This window comes from Gobius niger, assembly GCF_951799975.1.
Source record: "Gobius niger genome assembly, chromosome: 8".
Classification (NCBI taxonomy): Eukaryota; Metazoa; Chordata; class Actinopteri; order Gobiiformes; family Gobiidae; genus Gobius; species Gobius niger.
The window spans coordinates 8,659,851-8,686,472 of NC_136859.1; the positions used below are offsets into that span (position 1 = coordinate 8,659,851).

At 40.3% G+C, this 26,622-nt stretch overlaps 1 protein-coding gene across 1 annotated transcript in view; it reads left to right on the top strand.

Annotated features, from left to right (window-relative positions):
• ascc3 (activating signal cointegrator 1 complex subunit 3) overlaps nucleotides 1-26,622 on the top strand; it is a 158,684-nt gene that overhangs the window by 65,571 nt on the left and 66,491 nt on the right. The window contains exons 10-14 of the mRNA XM_079561281.1: nucleotides 103-243; nucleotides 7,886-8,050; nucleotides 18,092-18,268; nucleotides 18,430-18,501; nucleotides 20,890-21,024. Coding sequence (XP_079417407.1) covers nucleotides 103-243; nucleotides 7,886-8,050; nucleotides 18,092-18,268; nucleotides 18,430-18,501; nucleotides 20,890-21,024 — 690 coding nt within the window. The remainder of the gene's footprint in view (nucleotides 1-102; nucleotides 244-7,885; nucleotides 8,051-18,091; nucleotides 18,269-18,429; nucleotides 18,502-20,889; nucleotides 21,025-26,622) is intronic.

Here is a 26,622-nt window from a genome sequence, read left to right on the forward strand (position 1 = left end):
CTTGGATCAATAGCAATTTATGTGCACAGACATTAGGGGTGAATTACTTTGCATGTTTTCCTTGTATTTTAGGTAATGAAACGTGGAATACTTGTTTTGCAGATTGTGTATGTTGCTCCAATGAAGGCCCTGGCAGCGGAAATGACCAATTACTTCAGTAAACGGTTGGAGCCTCTGGGCATCGCAGTGAAGGAGCTGACTGGAGACATGCAGCTCACCAAAGGAGAGATCCTCCGGACTCAGGTACACACTCAGCCACAGCTCTCAAAATCTGATGAGGCAAAGTTCACTCACTACACTGTACCTAACCTAAAGGGACTGTATGGAGTTTAAAAATGTCAAAATTATGTATTTTCCTCCCCCACATGTTCCAACAGTGTCCTAAGGTGTAGAATGAGCCCAGATCTATTCACCACAACTGCCTCTAAAATCCTGCACTGTCACTCAAAAAGGTGTTAATTCGTCATGCACGAGCTTAAAGGGATATTTCAGGATTTTTGACACAGGGCCTCATTTCCTAGTTATCCAGAGTGTTGCTGATTTCTGGAGATATTTTTTTTTGTAATTCATGCAGTTCTTATATTTGAAGAGTTACGTGGCGCTAGGCTAGTGCATTTCTATGGTATCAGCGACACTGCATTAAAAACAGTCTGACCCGCTCCACAGTGCACCTGAGGCAAATCACTTATAATGCCAGGCTAACCATAAATGTTTTGGAATATAACTGACCTTGCATCACATGAATGATTCCATTTTGAGGGACTATTTTCTAGCAGATCCCTCTGCCGCTGTGTAGCTTATACAACCACGAAGCTGATGCTGCTCAAATATAAGGTATTTTTAATGCATAGTGGTCAAAATTATTCTATCGACACAGACATTTATATGGTTAGTCTGGCGTTATAAGTGATTTGCCTCAGGTGCACTGTGGAGCGGGTCAGACTGTTTTTAAGGCAGGCTAGCTGATATCGTAGAAATGCGCTAGCCTTGCATAAGCCTAGCGCCATGATATATAAGAACTGCTTGAAAAAAAATATCTCCAGAAATCAGCAACAAACTCTGGATAACTAGGAAATGAGGCCCTATGTCAAAAATCCTGAAATATCCCTTTAATATTGAAGGTGCAGTTACACGTATGACCTGAGGTGGCAGTAGTGAGTATAAAATGGCTAACTTGCATCTAGCCCCTTTAACGTATAATAAATAGCAGAAACTTTAAGCAGAACTTCAACCAAACACTGACCAAAATAGCTGGATATAACCCCCTCACTTATCACTCTTGACAATGTTGAATTGTATGTGTTCTAAAAAGTTCTGTTGTGTGTTTTATGAGTGTCATTTCTCAAAGAATAATAGGCGGAAGATTTCTCTTATGGATTTGAGAACAATGATGCTTGATATGGTACTTAGCTATATGAGAGTAACTCGTATGTGAAGCGGAGGTGATTTATGAAATGAAAGAGCTAATAATAAAAGGCATATCTATTTAATCCGAGAGGAGGTGGATTTGAGAGATCGCACTGCTTAGACTGAAAGTTTATAAGCCGCGCAGGACTTAGGAACAGAAGAGAGGGAGGGAAAGAGAGAGAGGAGGATGGTGACGGTAAAAAGGTGGAGCTTATATCAGAAAACGAGGCCAATTCCCTCTCAGTGCAGGTTCTTTCACTTTTCGTGGAAAGATTGCTCAATGATTTGTCAAGTTCACTCGGCAAATGAAGAAATATCGAAATCGTCATTAAAGCTGAATTCAGAACAGACATTTTGAGCTGCTTTTGCATTGATTTATATATAAGTTGAGGAACACTCGTTGAGATGAAAGGACGTTCACTGATAATGGAGAGTGTGGATGAATATATCAGTGTAAAAGGACTTGACTTCATAATCTATTGTAAGATTGCTTAACTTGTTTTGGTATTTCTCGCAAGTTTTTTACTTCTTCAAACAAGTTTAGCAGGATACGTTTTTTTTTTTGTGTTGTGTAATGCATGAAAAATGATATGTCAGTCCAGTCTGATCCTTTCATCCAGCTGTGTGCTAAAGAACAAAGCCATTGTAACGGACAGAGACGAGGCCCTTAAAAGCACCGACGGCAACTTAAAAACCCTCATTATGAAGTATTATTTGAATGTCAGCCTGCAGTGAATCAGCACTTACGTGAAAACTTCTCACAGTCCCGGCTGCCGTTTGCAGCTTGAGTAATTAGGGAGAGGGAGGGAGGGGGGGAGAGCAGTCATTATCTCTTGAGGTGTGATGGGCTGTGATTTAGCTCCCCTGCTCAGGAAGCTCATCATCACACAGTGATCCCAGGTAACTTCACTCCGAAATGATGTGGGGAAATGTTTAGGACTCGCGATCATGTAAGACGTCAAGATGAAAAGATGACATCTGTTTTTATATATGAAGAAACATAAGAAAATAAAAAATAAATAAATATAAGAAATGAAAATGAGTGTGCACTTTGGCAACATTAAAGGGACTAGATGGAAGTTGGTCATTTTATGCTCACTACTGCCACCTCTGGTCTTATGTGTAATTGCTGTCTCCATATTAAGCACAAAGTAACACTATTTTGAGTGACAGTGCAGGATTTTAGAGGCAGCTGCAGAAGGAACATGTAGGGGGGTGAAAACACTTAGTTTTAACATTTTTAAACTCCATATAGTCCCTTTAAATCAGAGTATTCTTCCAGTTATTTGGCAATAATGTGAAACACATCTTTATTGGTACGTTACACTTTGTTGGGTAGAAAATTTCACTTCCTGATTCTCCGAGCGAGCTACCATAAGCCCCTCTCACACCCCCCTCCTCTTACTCCTCTTCGCTGGCCAGCTGTTTCATGGAAAAGGAATGAAAAAGAAGGGAGATTTTTGGGAGTTGTCACCACGGTGCTAATAATAGCCTTTAGGGAAGATTGAGGGATTAATTAAAGATGTGTGTGTGGCTTAAAAACAACTAGGTTTGTTTTTGCTAAGACAACAACTTTTCCAATTAGTAAAAATGTCCCCTACTGAGTTTAGCACAATCTATACAAATCTAGCTTTGGTATTGCACCTTACATGCCAGATTTGACAAGTTTTTCAAGGCTCTTCACTGCAGTCATTATTTCATTTACTCTGATGTGGCAAGATACTTTATGCTGCCACCACCAAATACTCACCCACCTCCTCGTAAGGAGTTGTGGGTAACTATAGTGCAGCCCCTGTGGACCCACCTCTAGATGTCCAGGTCAGGATTACTTGGCTGGAGAATTCATCTATTACGTATGTGTTTTCTTTGTCCAGTCCAAACACTTTCACCAAGCTTGTTCTGATGATGGCAGTTCTCACATCTATCCTACACAGAGTAGCATTTGCCAGTTGGCAGACTTTGTTTGTTGCATCATCCAAAATCAGTTTCTGTGGATTTGTAACACCACACTTTTTTTTTTGCTATGCATGTGGATTATTTCAGATTTATATTGCAGGAAATACCATGGCCAAAAAATGTATGCCATTAGGTAGAGCAAAGTCAGGGATATACATGTAGCTTCAAACACATCAATTATTTGACTATAATCCACAAACTACTTTGGAAATGTCCCTTTTCCTATCCACACAGCTGGTGATATATTAAGCTCCTTTGACAAATACCAAACCTGTATAAAACCGCGTAGTAAAATATCTCACTAATCATTTTGTAACTGGGTTTGTGGTAATCGCTGGAGGAAATGTCAGCGGTGTCTACATCAGGCTGAAAATGTCTCCCAACGCAGAATTAAGCCCGGGAAAAATACATTCGTCTGCACTCCTCGGCCCGGTGTACGACAACACTGACAAAATGTTTAAAATGTCCCTTTGTCTCAACTTTAAACAAAGGCAATAAATCATCGTGGTTTCAGCAGCTGCTCGCACACGTATCAGCGCCTTCCAATGTAAAAGGGTAGAATTATAATAAGTGACAATGTGGGAAAAGACGTATTTCTTCTCAAACATTAATGATGTTTTTAAAGAGGGGGGCAGAGGGATACTCCAATAGAAACATGCCTGAGTTTGTGCTTTGTTTATTATGGGCATGTTTTGTGTCTGCTGCTGTCTCTCGTTCAATCAAATCTTGAAAAAGTCCAACATACAGCAGGAGCATTGTGCCGTGAAACAAGTTTTTTTCTCAGACTGTAGGCTGTTATAAATGTGATTTTGCTGCTGAGCACAGACAAAGAGAAAGCAGAGCGAGACAGAAGAGAGTAAATAAACAAGGGTAGGTTTGGCCCAGGATACAAATCTGCCCTATCTGTGTTGATGAACGAATGTGCAGACGGCGCTGTTAATAAAAAGATCTCGAAGCGATGATCAGAAGACGAGGGGAGCAGCCGCTTTTGGGGAAAGTCATGATCACAATGACACGTCTGCCAGTGCCTGTCTGTCAAAAGCTTAGAGCAGCTTGTCAAGCTTCATCCCATTTTCCAAACTTATTTTCAATACTTACTGAAATTAATTTGTTGAAAAACTAAAAGCTCTCGATTTACCGATCGATCTACGTTCCCACCCTCACCTATGGTCATCAGATTTGGGTAATGACAGGAAGGTCGTGAATACAAGTGGCCGAAATGAGTTTCCTTCGCAGGGTGGCTGGGCGCACCCTTCGAGATCGGGTGAGGAGCTCAGTTACCCGGGAGGAGCTCGGAGTAGTGTTGCTGCTCCTCCACGTCGAAAGTAGCCAGCTGAGGTGGCTAGGGCATCTGTTCTGGAAGCCTCCCAGTCGCCTCCCTCGGAAGGTGCTCCAGACTCAGGCCTTTTTTCTATACTCCCAATTTGAGTCCAATTTGGAAGCTCCCCTTGTCATACGATTTAACCTGGTGCATTAATAATGGTTTAACTGTGGACCTTTCTGTGACATTTATCCAGGTTATAATTGTATGCTTTTGAAAACGTATAAAAATGTCCCCTGGTCATTTTGGGCCTGCTAAACTTGGCCGCGTTTGGACAACGCTGCTCCAAACCTCAAAGGCCAATTTAAATCAGCCGCATTCCTCGCTCCCAGTCTGTGCAGACTCTAGTCGATTGATCCCGGTCCTATTCTGATCAGTTGATGAATAGGCTTCTTGAATATTGCCGCTTTAGCAAACAATGGCGCCCGCTCTGCCTCTCTCCGCACTGCACATTTGTGAGTCAATTAAGAGACTCGCACTTGCCAGAATAGCTCCATTTAGATTAACCAGGAGCTCCAATTAGCGGCCTCTCTTCCTCCAAACACAGTGGTCTCTAATGGCCAGCCTCAGATTGATTTGAATGCAAACTAGAGAGCATTTAATGAACGGCTTTTACAGAAACAATTTATTAAGATTTTTTTTTATTTTCTCCTCGCACTCATGGACAGTTTGCCAAACAGTTTTGCACCACATTAATTAAGCATTGTTGTGTTTTTCTCGTTCTAATCGTGATTGAAAGTGGACTCGAATTAAGCGATGCTAAAAGCTGTCTGCTGGCCCTTGATCTCTGTGATAATAAAAAAAAATACAAAGGTTTGTGTCTGAAAATTAAGTTTTGGAGAAGAATTTCTTCAAGTGAGAAGCAGGGATGCATGATATAAGAAAATATAACAATAACAGTATTGTTCCACCATTTAGAACACGCATAAGCAACCTGTTTTTCCATCTAGTTGTGACAAAATGAGAGATGAATTAGAATTAGAAACAGAATCAGGGCCAAAACAAAGCTAAACAAAACATTTGCCCGTTTAAAGTTACCATGGATTTTTGTTTTAGCCTGTGACATCCCAAAAGAAAGGGTAAATCTCAGAACGCCATATTGATTTTGTGATATATTGAGGCTTCTTGTGTCAACTAATACTGCGAAAGCGGTAATTCGGCGATGTATTGTGCAGTCTAAGCAAGATGGTTTTAAAATGTACAGAATATGTGGAGTATGGAGAGGAAGGATGTTGAGGTTAGAGCGAGCGATAACCAGCAGTGTATGCTCTGGACCCAGATGATTTTATAAAATACGATTGCATTACCAAACATACAAATCTAAGTAGATTTGTTTGATTGTTTTGCTTGGTTTATCACTAATATCTATTCCAAGGACAAGCCACACGAAACAAAGACATATTGTATCTATTAGTGCATGTGAACCAAGGTCAGATTATGTAAGGATTAAACAACGAGGAGCTGTGCATTAGACGGTTATAATGCACGACGCGAAGTGCATTATAACCGTCTAATGCACGGCTCCTCGTTGTTTAATCTGCTTATACCATGGTCCCACAAACGTAACATTTATAACAAGTGTTTTTTTCATTTACTCACTAAATATGCCAGACTACCGGGACTATTTTATGTGGGCTATTAGCCGTTATTACTGTCTGAATCGCCAGAATCACAACACAACAGGACTAACCCGGCACTTTTCCGTGGAAGTAAACACCGATATGCGGCACTCGTGGGCAGGAGTTATTTCACTTTTACGCTGTTTAACCTGAAGCTAGCTAGCTAGCTCAACGAGCTCAACTGTTTATGGAAACAGCTGCGGTGGAGTCTCTTACACCTGGGCCCCACAAACTGAAACTTTTATGTTTTACTTTACTAATCCAGCCAAATATGCTTTAATGCTGCGATCATTTTATGTATGCCTGAAAATAATGAATAGTGCCTTAACCGATTTCAATAGAAATGGAAAGCTCATATTTTATTAACAGTAGCTAACCTAGCTGCTCACTCTCCTCTACTTCCCATTTATCAAACGTTTTGTTTTGGCCAAAAACGTTGAAATTAACCACAAAATCCATCTCATATGTTCCTGTCAGTCACGAATTACGCGTTTATCTGATTCAGCTGTGTAACTACCGGACTACGTGTGCGGTTATATGAAAATAATGCACGCTTGTTAGCACCCACCAGCCAATCAGAATCGAGTATTCACCCAGACCATGGTATAATTTCTCGTAGAGGAGTCAAAAAGGTAGAACAATGTGTATAAAAAAAAAATATATATATATATATATATATATTTTATTAGCCGCTGTCCTTCATCTGAGGTTATGACATCATCCATTTCTGGAATTGTCACACATTGTCCATAACAATGTGCGAGTTTGGAAAGGTTGCCTTATATGCACTGGAACCAGCTCACAATGAACAGAAATAAATAGATTTTTTGGAATTTAAGTCCTGTCCCACAACCTTTGTTTGTTGCAGGTTCTATCCCTGGACCACGTGACGCCTTTTTGCGTGTTGTCCGTTGATCAGTGGGGCGCAAAACATGTACTTAGGACTAAACTAGCTCAAGTCCTAAGAATTAAGTACACCTTAACCTAACCAAGAGCTGTTATTTGCAATTAAATGACAGAAGGTGGAGTAAATATGAGAGTTTGAGAAACTCCATAGATGTTTTCCATGTGGGAACAGCACGGTTTCACACCATATGTTTCTGCAGTTCACGCAGTCCCAAAAAGCCAAATCAGTGGTGTTAGCATGTGTTATTGTGCTGTTATGATTTAGCCTTCTCTGTCGTAATGAGGAGGTCCACGGGCGATTGGGCGTCGATGAGCCGTGCATGGGCCTGACACACTGCTCAGATGGGATCACTTTTACTGCCTGTGTCATTGAGCTAAGTGAGCAGCAAATTGCGCTAAAATTTTTCCCAGCAGTGGTGTCAATACGAACATCAATATCCTTGTTAAAACCGGAGTGAAATGGATGAAAGTCCCTCCAGATTTAACGCAATTGATATGTCACTTAAATAGAAATGGCACAGTACGTTTTCCTATCACCCAATTATAACCCCAAACTTGTATCCTTGTCTATTTCAAATCACTTTTATCAGAATCGGCATTCACATCTACCTATTTTTGACTTCCAACGATGAAGGAGAGGGGAGCATATTTAAGTGATTTTGATTTGATGTTTCAGATGCTGGTGACGACGCCGGAGAAGTGGGACGTTGTGACCAGGAAGAGCGTGGGAGACGTGGCTCTGTCTCAGATCGTGCGACTGCTGATTTTAGACGAGGTTCACCTGCTTCATGAGGACCGAGGGCCCGTGCTGGAGAGCCTGGTGGCCCGGACCATCCGACAGGTAGTTAAAGCATTAGAGCGTGGTTTATACTCTGCCTGACCAAATAAAAAAGTCACCTAAAAATAAAAGCTCACACGCACACTTTAAAGTGCATATGACACACTAGACACACGTTTTGCAAAAACATAGTTGACACAATTCTGTTTATGATTTTGCTCAAATCCTAGCTTTCTTTAGTTTGACCATTTTTGGGATTTTTCACTTCCTTATTGCACTGACAGGAAGTGACATTTGACGTGCCAACCATGTTTTGTCAATACGTTTGTGTGACATTACACACAATAAAAGAGCTACTCCCAGGTCCCAACTGTTGAGACTTCCGTAGATAAACACAGCAAAAACGCAGCTTTATCTGAAAAAGGCCAAGAAACGTTTTACACCCCATTAGAATAATCAAATCAAATCAAATCAAATTGATTGATTGATGATTTGATTGATTTGATTTGATTTGATTTGATTTGATTTGATTTGAACAATATATCTTACCATTTCTCCAGGCAAAATGAAGATATTTATATCTTTAGAATAAGCCTTTATTGTGTATGGGGAAAATAATTGTATAATTAATGTCAGAAAAGCATCACTAATGAAAATCCAGAGTAAATGTAATATTTGTGTGTGATCAGATGTTAAGATAGAGCTTTGTAGTCAGCTCTACAGCAGGTTAAAATCATCTATATCCCATTATAGTGAATAGGGCTAAAGTTTAGTTGGACCCGGAAGTGGATCAATGACATCACTTTCGTATGGGAAATGCATCAAACAGCTATGGATTTTTAGCATTATTATTATCTAATGTACCAAGGATTACCAGGCTGTAGGTTAGATTTGGCTGTAGTTCAGGGGACTAAATCCAAATGAAAACTTGGGGCAGTAAAATAATGAACTAGACTCGAGCCACAGCCTGTTTTCTGCCTCTCAGGTTGTGTCCACCCAAAACTCTTTTTGGTATTTGTGAAAGAAGAAAAGTGTATGTGGCTCGTCTGTCTGTTTAATATGAAGTCGCTACATTTCACTTTTTACAGCGGGTTAGGTGCAGCAGCTCAGGAGGGAGTTCGACCAATAAGGCGGTCCGATGTGGGTATCGGTGCCCATCCCTAATCCTGATTTTGACATCTTGGAATAGGCCTGTGCCATCAGAAAGTCTATTAATGGAATAACCTGGTCATTCAGGATGTTCAGGTAGTCATTCTTTGGGATTTCTTTTGTTGCTGAACCTGACCTGCAGCAACAATTAATCAAATCCAGGTGTCAGTTTATGTTTTGGTCAGGCTGGGTAACATTATTTTGTGTCCTTCTCTTGCCCAAGGACTGTTTGAAACCTTCATGTGGGTTTACACATTTACTGAATGAGCACAGTTGGATCCATTTATGTGCTGCTTGCTCTCTACAATATGTCCCTTGCCATCAAGTTATTATTTTGAAACAGATGAGTCGCCCGGTCTGTCATTTAATCAGTAAAATACGGTTTAAAGCTCACTTCACGCTTTTGTGAATTCTTGAGTGTGTTCCAGCAATAACTAAATAATGACTGCAAAACACATTTGTCGAGTTTGGAGCCGCTGCCATTAAGTCAAGGTTAATCATCCATCCACATGCTAATAGTGTTTAATGTGCCAAATAATACTTTGAATAAAACATTCCACAAACTGACAGGCACTCACTGGAACCCATAATTTTCCACAATTTTAGTGCTGCAGAAGACAAAGAAACTATACAAAGAAACTATACTAATAACATCACTATTCTTACAAAGGACAAGCACTTTCCCACAACCACTTTCTTTGTGTGGTAATTATTATTCACCAAACATAGTCTGAAATAAGCAATGCATTTCTAAGTGTCAGCAAATCCCCCCCCCCCCCAAAACAAGACAGACAAAAAAATGTAAAGAAGCGGGACTATTTCTCAAAGCGGACAGATTAATTGGATCCATAGAGCCAAAGAGAAATGGAATCCCATAAGTCACTCTGATGAGGTGCTGTCATGTGTCTGTTCAGTGGAAAAAATGACAAAAGATTAGATGAGAGAGGGATATTTTTAGTCAGAGCTGCTGAATCACCAGGCGCTATGACCTCCTATCAACACCCGGCCGATCCGCGCCCAGTCATCAGAGCAGGCTGTAGGTAAGAGGCATTTTCTTTGTAGAGGTCTGAAAAAGCTGATTATGCTGTAGAGGCACAGCGGCAAAGGGATTAGCACAAGTCTCCTCAAAGTGACAAGGTCCTTGGTTTGATTCCTAGAGCGTGTGATGTTCACCTTCTGCATTTGACCTAAAGTCGCCTGCTTTCTTGAGCCAAAGTCATGACTGAAAAAAACCTAGAGGTCAAGTCTGTTGTGCATGTTTTAGGCTGATAATACAGACGGCATCTCGTCATAGATTGGGGAGTGGCTTTGCCGAGGGGGAAGATTAAATTTTCACAGTTTTTCTCCGTTTTCTAGTGAAATATTAAATTATTTATCACATACAAATAAAGCCAAGTCTAAATCGGGTCCATATGGATGTTTATTCACAGCAGATTGTTCAATAGAAGCGAAAAAATGGCATTCGTAGCTAGTGCTTGCTAGCGTTAGCATTAGCACAATGCTAACATGTAGGATCATGTCAGCATTCTCCATTATTTATGTATTTATGGGCTGTTGAACCACTTTGCTCCTCCCCATGTCTTTGTATCTTTATTTAGTAGAAAACTATGTTCATAATTCAGCGTTTCTTGAAGTAGTTTTTGAATAATTATAGAAAGTTTAGATTTTTCTCCAAATTGTTTACCCCCTTAACTGTTTTCAAGCATGACCATATATGGACTATTCCAGAGATGCCGTCTGTATCTATGGGAAAAGGTGGCGTATTACAGAGTATGAATGTATCCAATCCAACTTTATTTATAAAGCCCTTTGAAAATAACACAATTGACCAAAGTGATGTACACAAATTCTATACAAAGTAATATAAAACAGACACAAACATCAACTTTCAGCTAGATTTGAAAGTCCGACCGCACACACAACCATGCTTCTATTTATATAACCTGCCCGTCACTATCAAAAAAGATTATGCATTATAAATACGATTGGCTTTAATGGGCTGCAGCTTTAATTCTGTCCGACAAGGTGCTTGACAGTTGCCTAAAACTAGCAACAATCTGTAAGAGGCAGCAATGAGGCCTTTTAAGGAGTTGTCAGGAGTTGTCTTTGGTTTTAATCACTTCCAGATGAACGGAATTGGCATGTGTCTTGTCCCCTCGCTCTCTGTCTCTGTCTCGCTCTCTCAAGATCACAAGCGGAGAAACGAGAAAGAGAAGAGTAGTTAATTATACCTGACTTATTACAATGATCCACGATGATACTGGCTTATGGTGAAGATGAGTGGAGGCCTTTTTTGACCCACTCCAAACCGTCCTGCGATCAAATGACAATTTCGTGGCCCGACCCGAACCCGACGGGTAACCTGCCACCCTTAGAGAGATTTCTGACTCTGAGTGAAAGTGTTCTCTCTTCACAGTCATGTCACACTGGTTACTGTCCAAACAAATTGACCCAAAACAAACAAAAAACATCACTGCCCTGCTACACTTCTATGAATCACATTTTAGATGCATTTTTGGCTGGCACAACAAGAAGGCCCTGGGTTCGATCCCCAGGCCGTATGGGGCCTTGTTGTGGAGTTTGAATGTTTTTTCTGTGCCTGCGTAGGTTTCCTCCAAGATAGTATGATTTTTCCTACCACTAAAAAAAGATGTGCACAATAGGATCCCCGAAAAAGAGATTCTTCATCTAAGTAGAACTTTCATGGTTAAATAAAGATCTGGAACACAATCTACAAATATTTAGATAAAGTAAAAAGAGGAAACTCAATCCATTCTCCTGAAATATGACACGTGTTTTATGTGGGTTTCCTCTGGGTTCTCCGTTTCCCCCCTCAACTTTAAAAACACATACATTGTAGACTGAGCCCTTTAGCTTGGCACTGTACACTTGGGCAATCTGTGCTCACAATTTGAGATAGATCTCTCCTATTGACAAAGGTTGGGTCAAACACAGAGGACAATTTTACCCTGCAGGGGCAATGTAGTGTATTGTTCATCATATGCAATCAAAACTAATCAGATTAATCAGGCTTTGTATGAGCATTAAAGATTTCCCTGTAATGGTAAACCAATCATATATTAAGTGGCAGAGTTGTGGTTGGAAAGCGTGCACACTGCAGACAGTGGCATCTCAGTGACAGCGAATATGAGCCTTAGACAGAGCAGCGTCTGCAGCCAGCGGGACCTCTCTGTGTGGGGTTAACCACTAGGTAATTGAAAAGTGCTCCCAACATGTGACCGCTGTTTACTCGGTTCACTGCCCATTTATCTGCTGCTTCTGCTGATATTACTGAAGGAGACCAAGGGCTGACGTGGCACTTTGAACACCTCGACTCCTCCACGGACCTTGTACCGCTCTTGACTGTCTCGCACTTCGGAAATAAGCAAAAAATCCAAGCCTGACATTGGAGCGTAGCTGTGAGAAAAAATAAAGTTAGTACGATTAAGTTTGAATAACACTGAAATGGTGAAAGGCAAAAATAACGATACCACCAAAGATTTACATATATTTTCACCTCTAGTCCATCCCACTGAGTTATGTCTCTGGTTTAAAATGAAAACCCACAAACTAAACAATATCCACCTTTTTTATGCAAAGATCCAAGAAAACAATAACTCACCACTTGGGTTTTTGCTTACTGGTGCTTGTCTAAGTTTTCTTGCTATGTAAAAACAGTAACTGAAATGGTTTATAATGAAGTAATCTTTATTTTTTTGTATATGCCTTACTGATTTAGATCCGTTTACATGCTAAATAGTGATAAACGACTTCAAGTTTTGCTAGAGTTGTTGATTAAATTCACTCTGCGCACATAAGGCGAGACAATGAAGGTGAATAGAAACAAAAAGTAATTGAAATCGATCAAAACTGTTCTTGTAGATTACTGACAAGTGCAAGACAAAATGGACAAGTTTTCTTTGATGTAATATTTTTCTTGAAATGACAGAGAGTGGTCGACAAAGACGTTTATTTTGTTGATATAAGTGCCTTGAATTAACGTTTTTTACTGGGGAAAATCAGTATTTTTTTGTGGATTAAAAGCTTGTTAAATAAACAGCTATCAACAAATCCTGAAAAACAAAAACAAAAAAAAAACGGAAAGTTTTGTGTCAGTAGGTGTTACTTAAAGGGGCTAGATGCAAGTTAGCCATTTTATACTCACTACTCCCACCTCAGGTCACATGTGTAACTGCACCTTCTATATTAAGCTAGTGCATGACGACACTTTGGACCCGAAGTAAAACTTTTTGAGTGACAGCAGGATTTTAGAGGCAGTTGTGGAGTAAAGAGTGTGATAAAGAACATGGTCTTTTACAATGAAGAAAAATTACAATTACAGAAAAGCTGATTCAGTGGAACAACTTTTTGGGGGAATATTTGATGATTTGTTTCTTGGTTAAAGTGTGTACGTTAATGTTTTAACCCCTGCCTTAACTGACTGCATTTCCTCTCGTTCAGCTTTACCCAAATCTAGAAGCTTCTTGACTGGAGCTTACGGTAATGCCTCATTTGAAAGCTAAGACCAACAAAAGTGATCTCAACTTATCTTTTTCCTTGTCTTGTTGCCATGTAGTCGTCACTTTTTTCACTTACTTTTTCATCTCATTTTTGTGGCTTTTTTGTCACATTTTTTTTGTTCTTCTGTTACTTTTTTGTTGCTTTTTCATCCTCGTTTTCTTTGCTATTGTGACGCTTTTAGAAACTTTCAGATTTATTAAGAGGTTAATACAGTAGAGCAAACAGGCTTATAAGCTGAAAATTGAAGAAAATGAATGTTCCTTGCCGATGCGCTTATTAAACTCGTCCAGGAGAAGTAACAAATATCCAATTCCGTTTTTTTAGTGGTCTACTGCCTCTAATACCAAACCTTCTGTGTGTTTTCGTTGGCATTTAAGAGCCGTTTTAACTATCGCGGCATGCATAAAGCTCTTTTTTACTGCTAAGGGCATGCCTGGCTCAGTTGTAGTTGTTTTAACCATAAAAAGCGATGATATGCCCGGCGTTTATGACCATTTTGATCACTCTACGACACTATTACAGCTGCGGGATATGAGCCGCTCTGACCCCATGTTGTTCTTACGCAAGTGGTGATTAAATATAAGCTACCAACAGGCCAGATGTATCCTAAAAATCTGCAAAAGTGTGCAATAGGCCGGAGTGTCCATGTCTGCCTTGGGTTACTATGGCGGAGTGGTTATCCCGTCCCCCGCTGTGTTCCATGGGTTCCATTTTAAGAGAAGCCATCACCTCTGTCTCTCATTAACATGATCTATTAATCTCGCGCTTCTCGCTCGTTACCTCTTCCCTTCAGGGTGAGCTTAAATTCAGTTTTTAATCACCGTTACGTCTTGTTGTCATAAAATTTAATAATGCCGCAGAGTTCGCTCAGACATGGCTTCTTTTAATCAGATTTGGTAATTGTACATGTTTTAACTTGTTTTAATAAGAGATAATGTGTTGACAATGTATTCAGTTGTTGTAAAACGCTGCTACTACTACTACCACCACAAATAACAAAAACATGCTATTTCTTAGCACACAACCCCATTGTGGTAGACACTACAGCTACAAGGCATTGTGGGACTGGAAAGTTCTTGCAGGGCAACACTATACTGAACTGAAAGAAAAGCCTTAAACACAGACGGATCCCAGGCGGCTCATGCGAGATGAGCTGCTTGTTTGTACACAATCTCCCTCCAATTTTCCCCCAGAGGAGATACTTTCTGGCTAGTGATGCGCGGGTCATGTTTTTTTTCTATGCATGGGGCCCGAGCAGTTTGGAGCAGTTTCTAAACCGTACTATATACATGCTTTTCAGTCATGTGACTTTTATTGTTATGGCGAGCATTTTTAATACCAAAATAGAATTATGCAGTACTACAACATGAAAGACAATTGCTTGACAGTGACATTTTTATATACTCATAATCATTGCTCTAGAAGATAGCAGTAAAAACACAGCCCCAGAGAAAAACGTTTATGTGAACAAATCAATGAGTCAGTGTTTAAGCTGCTCAAGATGTCAGCATGCTACTGGTTAGCATTTAACTTCAGTAGCTCAGCTCTGACCTCTCCAAGAGAAAGCCCTGAACCACACTTCAAACATCTAGCCTTGATTACAACATGCTGTAGTACTTCCTTAGTGTTCATAAATGTGAGCCACACATTTGTTTATCATGTTGAAGCCATTGGCAGTTAATTGAAGCAACTGTCAGTGGTTGAAGCTAAATGCTAGCCAGTAGCATGCTACCGTCTTGAGCAGCTTAAACAGTGACTCAGACTGAGACTCTGTTGACATAACAAACTGTAAAAATCTCAGAGAAAGCTTTTCTGTTTCCTCTTTGATGGGTTAATTTAGTCTGAGGAGTGAAGCAGATCTTTAGTAAATCCTGCTGTAGCTTGACAGACGGAGCTGCTACGTCTGTGCCACATTTGCTGATTATATCACATAAACGTGCGTCTCTGGGGCAGTGTTTTAACTGTATTTCTTGATAATTACGAGTACATAAAAATGCCACTGTCAGTCAGTTGTCTTTCATTTTCTTCCTGAGTAGAGATATTGTTACATGTTGTAGTACTACATAATTCTATATTAAAAATGGCTGCCAGAACTATCTGATATGTCATTGGAAATGCATGTATAAGTTGAGACCATTTACTATACTGAGCTTGAAATTTGCCTAAAACTAGCAACAATTTGCAGAGGCAAGATGAGGTGTAATAAGGAGTAACTTTATTCATTCAGAAATGAAACGGGACTGGCATGTCGCTTCCCCTCGCGTTCTCCCTCCTGCTCAGAGCGCGTGGACCAGAATAGGGGCGGGGCACAGAGCAGGTAACGCAAACTCACGCAGTGGGACCCACCATGAAAACAGGAGACATTGGGCTCCATAAAAATGTTCTCTGGATCACAAGTTGCAAAACGCTGCTTGTTTTATGACGATCTGCCTCATATTTGCAAACCTGCAAAGATGTTACAATATGATGTGATTAAATGCAATGAATGGCGGTGACCGGCAGAAATAAACAAACGTCTGTGTTCAACCTCATAAAACCCTGCTTCACTTTTCTCTGCGTGGTGAAGGTTGCCTGCAAGATTGGCGACATCGACTCATATTTCCGTGATTGTGCGGACCTTGCTAATTTTTCCAATTAGCTTTGAGTTGCTCACAGCCCCCAACGAACGCAGGCGCTGCTTGATTCATAGCAGTTTACAGCAGCTATAGTTAAGCCATGTGTATTGTTTGTAAAAGGCTTAAGAATTATATATTTGATACTATGTCGCGCTAGACAGCCGCCTTGGTCACCTATGCCCTGGGCTATGACTACTTATACAACTGCTGCCACAACTCTTTCTACTACTACTGTTTCTACTACGACTGCTGATAATACTGTTGCCACTACTACTCAGCCCATTCTTTAATAGCTGCCGCTACACAACAAGCAGAGTAATGTCAAGGCGAATAAAAAACCCACAGAACACATTGCCTCTGCAGCCGAGTGCGGAGGGTAGCAGCGAGCGAGGATTGGCTGAGCCTTATCTTGATGCGCGGCGCTGACAGGTACTGCATCACATTAAGGGCCTTACCAATCTTCTCTGTCAAATCCAGCAGGAGGTGCAAAGATAGCGCCCCACCGCCACCACCTCCACCAAACCTGTACTAGAATTTCTTATGTCTTCTGAGGCACAATGTATTGATTTGCCTTCAAACGTTCAAAGACTAAATGAAGACGACGTGAAGAGATGGTTTCATTCTTTGGCCTTAGTTGGCTGTAATCTGACCGACAGAGTGACACTGAAACACACGCAATAAAACTGCCGCCTTTAAGAGTTTTATTCTAAGTCTTCTTTATCTGTACTGGGTTGTTTTAGTCTCACCTAAAGTATTCTTAATGAGATTCAGGCAGCCTGCTGAGTATGTTCAGTCAATGTAGATTCTCATTCGCTGATGAAGCTTCCTAGGGGATAGGCGAAACACCTTTTTTTCAACTGAGAGCAAACACAAACTTCATAGTTGATAGTTATGTAGCCAATATGCAGTGCTGTTGAGATTACCCCATGAAAGTAATCCAACTCTTGATTACTTTATTTCAAAGCAAATCAAATTACTCATTACTTTGGTTTTAAAGGTACAGGCCATTGTTTTTCCATACTGAGATATGTTCTTACCTAAGCTTAGACGAGTTGGTACGTACCTGTCTGGTCTTTGTGTGTGCCCATGGAAGAGCATGGCAGCTTCTAACTTCACCCCGTTTGGAGCTATAGGAATACATTGGGAGAGGCTAAATGCTAGCATCATCTTTGGTTGTTTTGCATGACTGAGCACACACACAAAGACCAGACAGGTACGTATCAACTTGTCTAAGCTCAGGTAAGAACATATCTCAGTGTGTAAAAACGGTGGCCCGTTCCTTTAGGCTTTTTCGGGTCTGCCCCACTTAATTTTTCGCAGAACGTCTTGTTTCCCACAGAACCAACAATGAACCACAATACGAAACGATGAAGATGAGGGCGTGTGCATCAGTGGTCTGAGGAATCTTGTGAAAGATGACCGGTGCTCTTCAAGGATAGGGCAGAACATGAATGAAAAAGGAGAACTATAGAGACTTGCCTGTGGGACAGCTGTGTTGAGTGGAAAGCAGTCAACGGGAAAAAAAGGTCTGAGGCACCTGAGTCTATAGCCTATAGTCTATAGTCTTCGTCAGGGCCCTCGTGGGTCTGCCCTGATGAAGACCACAACACTCTATGCTTGAGACGAGATCAACTCAAAATGATTTCTGCATTTAATTGACTTTGTAGGTTTTGGTTGTTTTTCTTAATATCTCACATTTTATGAGTAATAAGACCATTCCAGGTTTGCAATTGTAACCCCGTAACATTACCCCGTTTCTTAAACAGTAGTCTAATAACAGTAATGGATTACTTCAGCACCTGTCGTCATTGTCTTGCAGGTGGAGTCCACTCAGAGTATGATCCGGATCCTGGGTCTGTCTGCCACTCTGCCCAATTACCTGGACGTGGCCACTTTCCTGCACGTGAACCCTTATATCGGGCTGTTCTTCTTTGACGGACGCTTCAGACCGGTGCCTCTCGGACAGACATTCGTGGGGATTAAAAGCACCAACAAGGTATGCTCATTCAAGGGTGCTACGCTTCCTTTATATTTCAACTTCAAGTGTCTTGTTTCCTCTCGTTTTTGCCTTGATGTAGTTGAATAACCTCCTCTCTCTAACTACTACTCCCACTGCTACTACTTGACTTACTAATGCTGAGAATTCTCTCTGAGCAGCTTCAGCAGCTTCATGACATGGAGGAAGTGTGTTACAACAAAGTCTTGGACCAAGTGAAAGCAGGACATCAAGTAAGTCTCCTTTTACTCTTTTTACACAGAACTGATTCCATTCTGAACAAAAGACATAAAGTGCAAACTATAGAGAGAAGTCCACCAAAATAAATGATGAACAATAAATTATGAACTTTCTATAGCTGTAGAAAATAGAAGATATCTAGCCATTATCATTTTAGCAACACAACTTGGCTTTTCCTTCTCTGCTGCTATAAAGGTTGTGCAGAAAGTTGTTCACGAGTGAAGTCTGAAGTCGTATTCCCTTTTGAAAACACTCCTCGGAACTTTTTCATGAATAGGAAATATTTTGTGAAGATTCCGTGTTGAATGCGTGCTATCTGTAAGTCTCTAAAGTCCTTATCGGTTTCGCTCTGCCACTCCTGCTCCGTTCTCCTTTACTCCGGCAGCCTCGGAGAAGTCCGCAGGGACGGAGAGAGCTGTGGATCCGGAGTTTAGCGTTTAGCTTCCATCTGCTTCCCATTGAGAACTGTTGTTATCCTGCTGGCATTATTTAATTTGGAGAGAAGCGGGGATCGAAATGAAGACAATAGAGACCCATTACTCTTAACTACTACAACTACAACTACTGCTACTACAAGTACTTTAATGAAAGAGACTGTAAAGTTGTCTATACTAAGTTGTTTTGAACTGAAAATGTTTTGCAATAAAGCCTCCTTTTTAAAGGAATAGGCCACCGTTTTTACATACTGAGATATGTTCTTTCCTTAGCTTTGACAAGTTCTTTAGGACCTGTCTGATCTTCCCCCTGTGCCTTCAGTCACGTAAACACAGCGCAGACAGCGTTAGCATTTAGCCTCTCCCCCTCTCCACTATAGCTCCAAAACTGGTCAAGATAGAAGCTACCAAGCTCTTCCACGTTTTCCCTATTTAAATATGGTTACGTGAAGTGTTACACTACAAAGTATAATTACACAAAATTAAACAATGTGGATTTTCTAAGCGGATAAAAGGGGGGACTATATTGTAAGGCGTAATAATACCAGGAGTAATTTGGCATCCGCACAGTAAAGTGAAGATTACTGATTTCAAACTACTCCTAACTAGCCTTTTAGACCTTCCTGGTCTGCTGAACTCGAGTCCACTTTTTTTTCTGCATCAGTCTGGATTACGTTCACAGTGCGCAGTAACAGCACTAGCCAAAAGGGGGCAGTATGTCAACATTTAATGGATACAGAAGTGGACTATAATATGACGGCTGACTCTCACAGATAATGTTTTTAGTGCAGCAATATTGATGGTCTGACATCCTCTGGAGACTGGGTTGAGTTGGTAAAGTTTAAAATACGTCTTTTATCTGCACTTCCTCCACTTTGTTGTCTGACTTTTGGTTCTTGGTTTGGTTGGGGTGAAGCACAACCTGAGTCGGTTTGCGTTCACCGGCTGCATAACCAAATGCAAGAGTCGCTTCAACTACTTACTGATACATGCTTGTACCTGTTTTACAATATATCATTAAAACGTCTCAGTCTTGCACACATCATTTAGTCATTGGAGGTTTCATTTTAAAAGGCCCATCTCATGAACCATTTTAGTAAAAGCAATCTTTATTCATATTTATTTAGTGTTTAAAAATGGTAAATAAAGTCTTTCTCCCCAAATCCTGCCTAAGACTTCGGCTCCACCTCATACATTATCCACAATGTGCAATGGTTCTTTTGACGTTTCAGTTTTCGCGTTGAAATATAGGATTTTAGCTGGCAGTATGTGTGGCACGAACATCCGTGTGTTCCCCGTGTCCGAAGAGACCGATGCAGCCAGTGTTATTTATTGAAGGTGGTTTTATCAGCACCACTGAGCGCTGTGCCGGCTTTGTACGGCATCCGCGCCTTATTAAACTTCTCCCTGGCCGCCGGCTTCCCCCAAAAGAAGCCTGCCGGGAAAAAATCATAAAGAAAATTCATCCATCAGCTTCTCCCAGGTGAAATTAATATATGTCAAACCACTTCTAGGACTTGGGAGAAAAAAAAACAGGGCTGGACAGCTGGGCTTCTTATCACAGCCCTCTCTATCTCGGCCTTTAGAGTTTAAATGAGATGTGAGTAGGCAAAATGATTATTAAAAATGTGCAGATTTTGTGGTGTATTGGTTTATTGACCAGTAGCGTCGAACAGTTGGAGTTCAGCACTTTTTTACAAGCTATGTATCTCCAAAAAGCAAAACCTATTTACCACATGAACAGTTTGCGTATTAATTCTAGACCCCAGCAGTTAGTCTTCTTCTAGGTTAGCAGTAAGTAAATTAGAAGTACATTGTGTAAACATAATATACTTCAAAGGTCTGAATGGATTTTACTTTGCTGCAAAGGACAACAACAAAAAATCTGATGGTCTCGCTACTTGGACATTTGGCTTAAGTTATTATTCATTTACATTTCTTCTTTAGGTGATGGTGTTTGTCCACGCTCGTAATGCCACAGTACGGACGGCCATGGCGCTCATAGAAATGGCAAAAAATTTCGGGGACATCTGTGTTTTCCAACCAGACCAGGGTCCGGACTACGGCCAGTGTGAAAAACAGGTAAGAGATATTTACTTATTACCCTTATTCCTAGCTGCTTTTCCTTGACATTTTCCCAAGTGTAGTTTGCTCTCCATATAACTTGTTTGTCTTGTGGAATTTAACTGGAGAGTAACTATGTCATTAAAAAAACGACTACTATATTGCTGATACTGATTACAGGGTTTCCGCGAGGCACTAAAAAACATTACAAGTAATTAATTGAATTGTGTCGATATCAAGGCCTTAAATGTCATTAAAAAGCATTAAACTGTAGAGATCACAGCTGCACCAATCCAACTTTTTTGCTTCTGATACCGATACTGGGGATTTGAGTATCTGCCAATATCCGATATTAACCAAAGCCAAGAGACTTTCTTAACAGTAGCTGCTGTGAGTGAAAATGAATCGTCCTCTTTCTCTTTTCTCCATTGTGAGATCAATAAAGTCTTATCTTTTCTTGCAAACGAGATGTTACATGTCAATTAAAGGCTATCTATTAATAAAACATGAATAATTAATATAATGAAACAATAACAATGCAACAAGAATTGCTGGACTTCTCCACTAATTATCCTCGGGTATATGACGGGCTTTAGATTACATTAATATGAACAACTCACATAAATTGTGAGTTGTTCTGATCATTAAAACTTGAACATAACATGTTAGATAAGTTATTCTTGAACAGCATTTCATAAACTAAATACAAGCACTTTCAAATGTCATTTTATTAGGCTACTTTAGATGATCCAATCATAGTTTCGGTCCCAGCCTTAATTAGTTATCGCTAGCAGTAGCATTTTGCACTGCGATCAAATATACAATAGTGGAGATTAAAGCAAATTGGCAATTTGAATCCCCTGCTCTTCAAAATGAGGTGTGGTATGTCCATATTCATTGAGAGCCAATACAGTTCGGCCGACAGTATCGGCTCAGATATCCGATTCCAGTATTGGTGCGGTGCATCCCCATTAAATTGGATTCTAATTGGCATTAAATCGAAATTTCTTGTAAAATTATGACACTGCTCAACAATTTTACTGCATAAGTTGAGTTCATCGAAAATACCAAAATGATGGTTTGAAACATATTCAGCTGTAGCCTGGTTTTACCATACCCTCGTACTCATTGCGTTTCATAGAAGGTCTGGACCTTCACAATTGAGCTCCGTTATCAGTTGGGAGGGGAGAACTCCTTTGAAATGATTGGATCTGATTTTTGCTATTGTTGGTCTAATTCAACTGTCAGTTTTGCCTGAAATTGCCCACATTTTATTTGCTCAAAAGTGGCAGTTTTTGTTCTAATCTCTTTCCTCTGTTTGATGACATTTTTACAAATCTTAAGAAATGTGTGCCGATTTATTTTATTTGTTTGTGGCATTAAAATATAGTACTTGAGCATTAACATGGCATTAAAAAGCATTACATTTACCTTATGTCTGCCTGTATAAACCTTGCATTAGCCGAGCATCCTATACCTACCCCCCCTTTCCTCCTTCCTTTACTTTCCATGTCTATGCTACCGACATGCCAAAGCGTGATAGCAGCGCATCCCATGTAATTAATGTTCTCTGTGCATTGGGCATACGCTCAGGTATGACTGCAGTTTGCCACATAGGACGGTCGTTCGGACTCCCCCAAACCATCCCCCGCCCGTATTCAAATCTCAAGCAAACAGAAGGCAGAGTGATAAATTTAGTAACCTTTTTGCAGGCGTTCCCCAGAGCCTCGCCAAGATTGATGCCGCCTCTAATCTCCTCCCTATTTAAATGGGATATGTATACAAATCAGATCACTTTTCATGCGAATGCTAAAACAGGAAACGGCAGACAGGAGATTATGTCAGGGGACTCAAATCGGTGCGTCGTCGTGGCCTGGTTAGTCTTTGAAACAGCGCTCTGGAGTGATATTTTGAGTCCTGCCTCATTAGAAAGGTGTATGCGCTAGTTAATAGGCACTGCATTAGAGCTATAGGGCCAAGTGTAGGAGAGGTGAGTGCTTGTGGCCCCCGGCTGGATAATTGGTCTGAAGAAGGATGAAAATATTGAAACCTCAAAAAAAATAATTATATCCGAGAAAGCAGCTTTAGGCTCTTTTTACACCATACTTTGTGTTGGTTAAATTATCCCTAGAACTGAACTGAATTAACGACATCATCTCGGTGGATTACCGCGCCCGCGGTTTTGGCAAAGTGAGCCTTATGAGCCGCCGCCTCATCTGCTGAAAGTTGCCGCGCAGGCGCACTCTGTAGCTTACAACCAAAACAAAACTTTCTCGAAGCTGGAATCATGTCCGAGACGACAGCGCGCAGGATCTATCAGCCTTCAAAGAGGACCAAGCCTGAATTCTGGGCATATTTTGGGTATTTTAGAAAGCTGGACAGTTGATAGAAGACAGTTCTCCTGTTTGCGGAACGTGCAGGAAAAAGTGTCTCTAAAGGCAGCAATACTTCGAACCTCTTGACTCACCTGCGTGACCGCCTCCCACAACTCTATAGCAAGTAAGTTAACGTTAGCGATGTGGGAGAATGCAACGAGTCGGCCACCACTAGCATATAAGCCGTGTCGCGGATACCTCCGCACAATGAAACAATGCATTACTGGGCTCCCGGTGGCAGATTGCAGTAGATTCACTTTCGCCGCAGTATTATGAATTTAATAATGATCACTATCTGATGGCATTTTCCCAAATCTGCAAAGCGAAAGCTCACTGGAAGGACACAAACTGAGAACAATGTTCCTGATATGGACGGTTTATCTAGTTCAAAAATATTCTTCTTTGTTTCTGGCGCTATAAGTAGTACATGTAATACCCTCGAAACGATCAACAACACGTCGTTATAGTTCCTTTACTTTGATGTGAAAAGTTGCACTTTTGATAAGGCTTTGTCTGTATTTTTTTTATTATATAATAAGCACTGTTAAACTTTTTTGAAACTATTTCAGCTTGTGTAGGACTATCAATGCTTTCTGAACATATTAACACACATTAAAAAAAATACCGCGATAATACCGAAAACCATGATAATTTTGGTCACAATAACCGTGAGGTAAAATTTTCATACCGTGACAGCCCTAGTCCGATCTGTATTCTCACCACTTGTCGTCGTGTCACGGAATCATCGTTTGTTCATGGAGCGGGTTGGCCAAGTTGTCCCCACCAACTTCATGTGGAGATCTTCACATTGTGCGATCTTTCACAAAGACTTGACTCAGATGTGGGCTCTTTAGACTTGGGAGAGGACGATCGGCATCACAACACTTTTTGTTTTACGTTGATTGATCAAATATTCAGAGATATTCACATTTTCTGGTTGCAACAGAGCTTCTGTCTGTTTATGGAGCCTTATTACATGAGCCGCATTTTATACGTCTGACAGAAACACGCCATGTTTCTCGCTTATTTATGTCGGATGTTTCACTCAACGACGATCAGTAAAGTGTCCCCACTAATAGTATCACCAAACCTACGCCCTTGATTTGGAGAATGCATTCATGTAGCTGAATAGAGAGAAAGAGTGTGAGAGCACCACATTTATTTGAGAATAAATAAAACTAAGTATGTTTTTCTATAAACTCCATAAAATGCCTCTTTAGTGCCTCTTGCAGATTTGCATGTTGTTGCTGAATGAAGCTGAAATGTAATATATGAGTACTGTGATGTTTAACAGTGGTTTTAGATGTTTATACAGCTCGATACTCAATTGCATGAAAAATAAAACAGACTACACATCAAATATTAAAATTGCAAATCAAATCGTAATTAGATTTTTTGTCAAAATCGTGCAACTCTTATCCTTAAAACTATGACACAGGAGTGATTTGGTGACTTTTTGTTGTTTTTGTGATAGTCAAGTACTCGATTTCATTACTAGAGTAAAAGCACAAATACTACTGGTCAAATGCTGAATTTAGGAATGCACCGATACCACTTTTTCTAAAACCGATACGAGTACTTTGATTTAAGCACTTGCCGATGCCGAATACCAATACGATTACAAGGCATTTTCTTCAACAGACTTGTTGAAGTGAATTGACGGTTACACAGCAGATTGGTCAGTGATGAGTTAATTTACTCATTTACATTTCCTTGAGTAAAGTAGACTACACTTTTAAGAGAAGTTTTATCAGAATTGTACATATGCTCCCCAATGCTTGTGCTTTAGTCATGTATTTATTTTTTATTAAACAATAGCATTGAGATGGTTACTTATTATTGGAGCTGAATAGTATCTTTTCGCCTTTACTACAGCTCTTTGTGGATTTTCCCTTTTGTTTATAGCAACTTGGCGAGTAGCTACGGCATTGTGATTGTTTTGCTGCAGCTCATTTTCGCTCAATATGGACATGCTATATCTCTTTATTTTGTATTTTCTGTGTACTTTTTAGTCGCTTCTTTTTTCAGATGAATAAGACCTTTGGCATAAAGCGGTTTAAGAATCACCAGAGCTGTTAGCCGCTAGTTAGCAACATTAGCCTGTATCATGTAAACACTGCAGACTCCACACTGCAGCACTAACAACATTTAGCTCTGGTTAAATCCAGCACAGACTCAGATTTAGGGAGTGTAGTCTGTAATAAAGTCAGCTCTATGTTGAATGTTTTATTTCCACTGAAGAATTCTCCAGTTTGTTGCTCTTTTCTCTCCTCTGCGGAGAGCTAGTAGGAGCACCGGCCACACATCAAGTGGTATCGGTTTCTGGTATCGGGACCACATTGATGAGTACGAGTATGAGTACAAGTGTGTGGTATCGGTGAATCCCAAGCTGTATTACTTCAGTAAAAGTAAACATCTCCAAATCACCTTTGTTAAAACTCTGATGTTTGCTGTAGCGTTTTGAACTAATTTGTATCAATCTGATGGTAGACTTTGTATGACCTGTAAATTTGCCATGGCCGGAGATAATTCCCACGGCCCATTGCACCGAATTCCCCTGCAGCATTGAACTCAAACATAGAGGACAGATCACAATACAAAAAGTAAATATCAAGCATTGGCTTAAATGACTTGAATTGAGGAAATGTATCTTGTTTTGAGCGGTTTTCACTCATTTAGACACTTTACCTGATCGGACCAAGTTTACTTTGCTTGTTTGAGGACATTTCAGACCAGTTCTAGGGTAAATCTTGCTTGAAATAAGAAAGTAAAATTGCCAATGAGATAAGACCATTACCCCATTGGCAAAGAAAATGACCTGAAATAAGGACGAAATGTATCAAAACGAGTCAGAAACATCTCAGAACAAGTGAAATAATCTAGGACAAATGCCCAAGAACTTCTTAACTAGTCAAAACAACTAAAATTTGGATTATTATGCTCAAATTGAGATGTTTATACTGATCTAGTTAAATACTTTTTGCAGTACTAGGTTTTGTGACGTGTGATCCTCATCTCACGAGGAAAACAAGGCATTCAATTTACGGCTGTGGAACTTTATTAGATATAAATGTTCTACTCCTAAATACCTGCCAGAGCCTCTCCTAAAAACGCACTTTGTCTGAATTTGACTCCAGTGCTTGTGTTTTGAGCCATCAACAGTAATCCTGACTGACGGCCTCTCCAGCCTGAGCGATAAGGCCTATTAAACAACATTAGGAGGCTGCACAATACAGTGAGA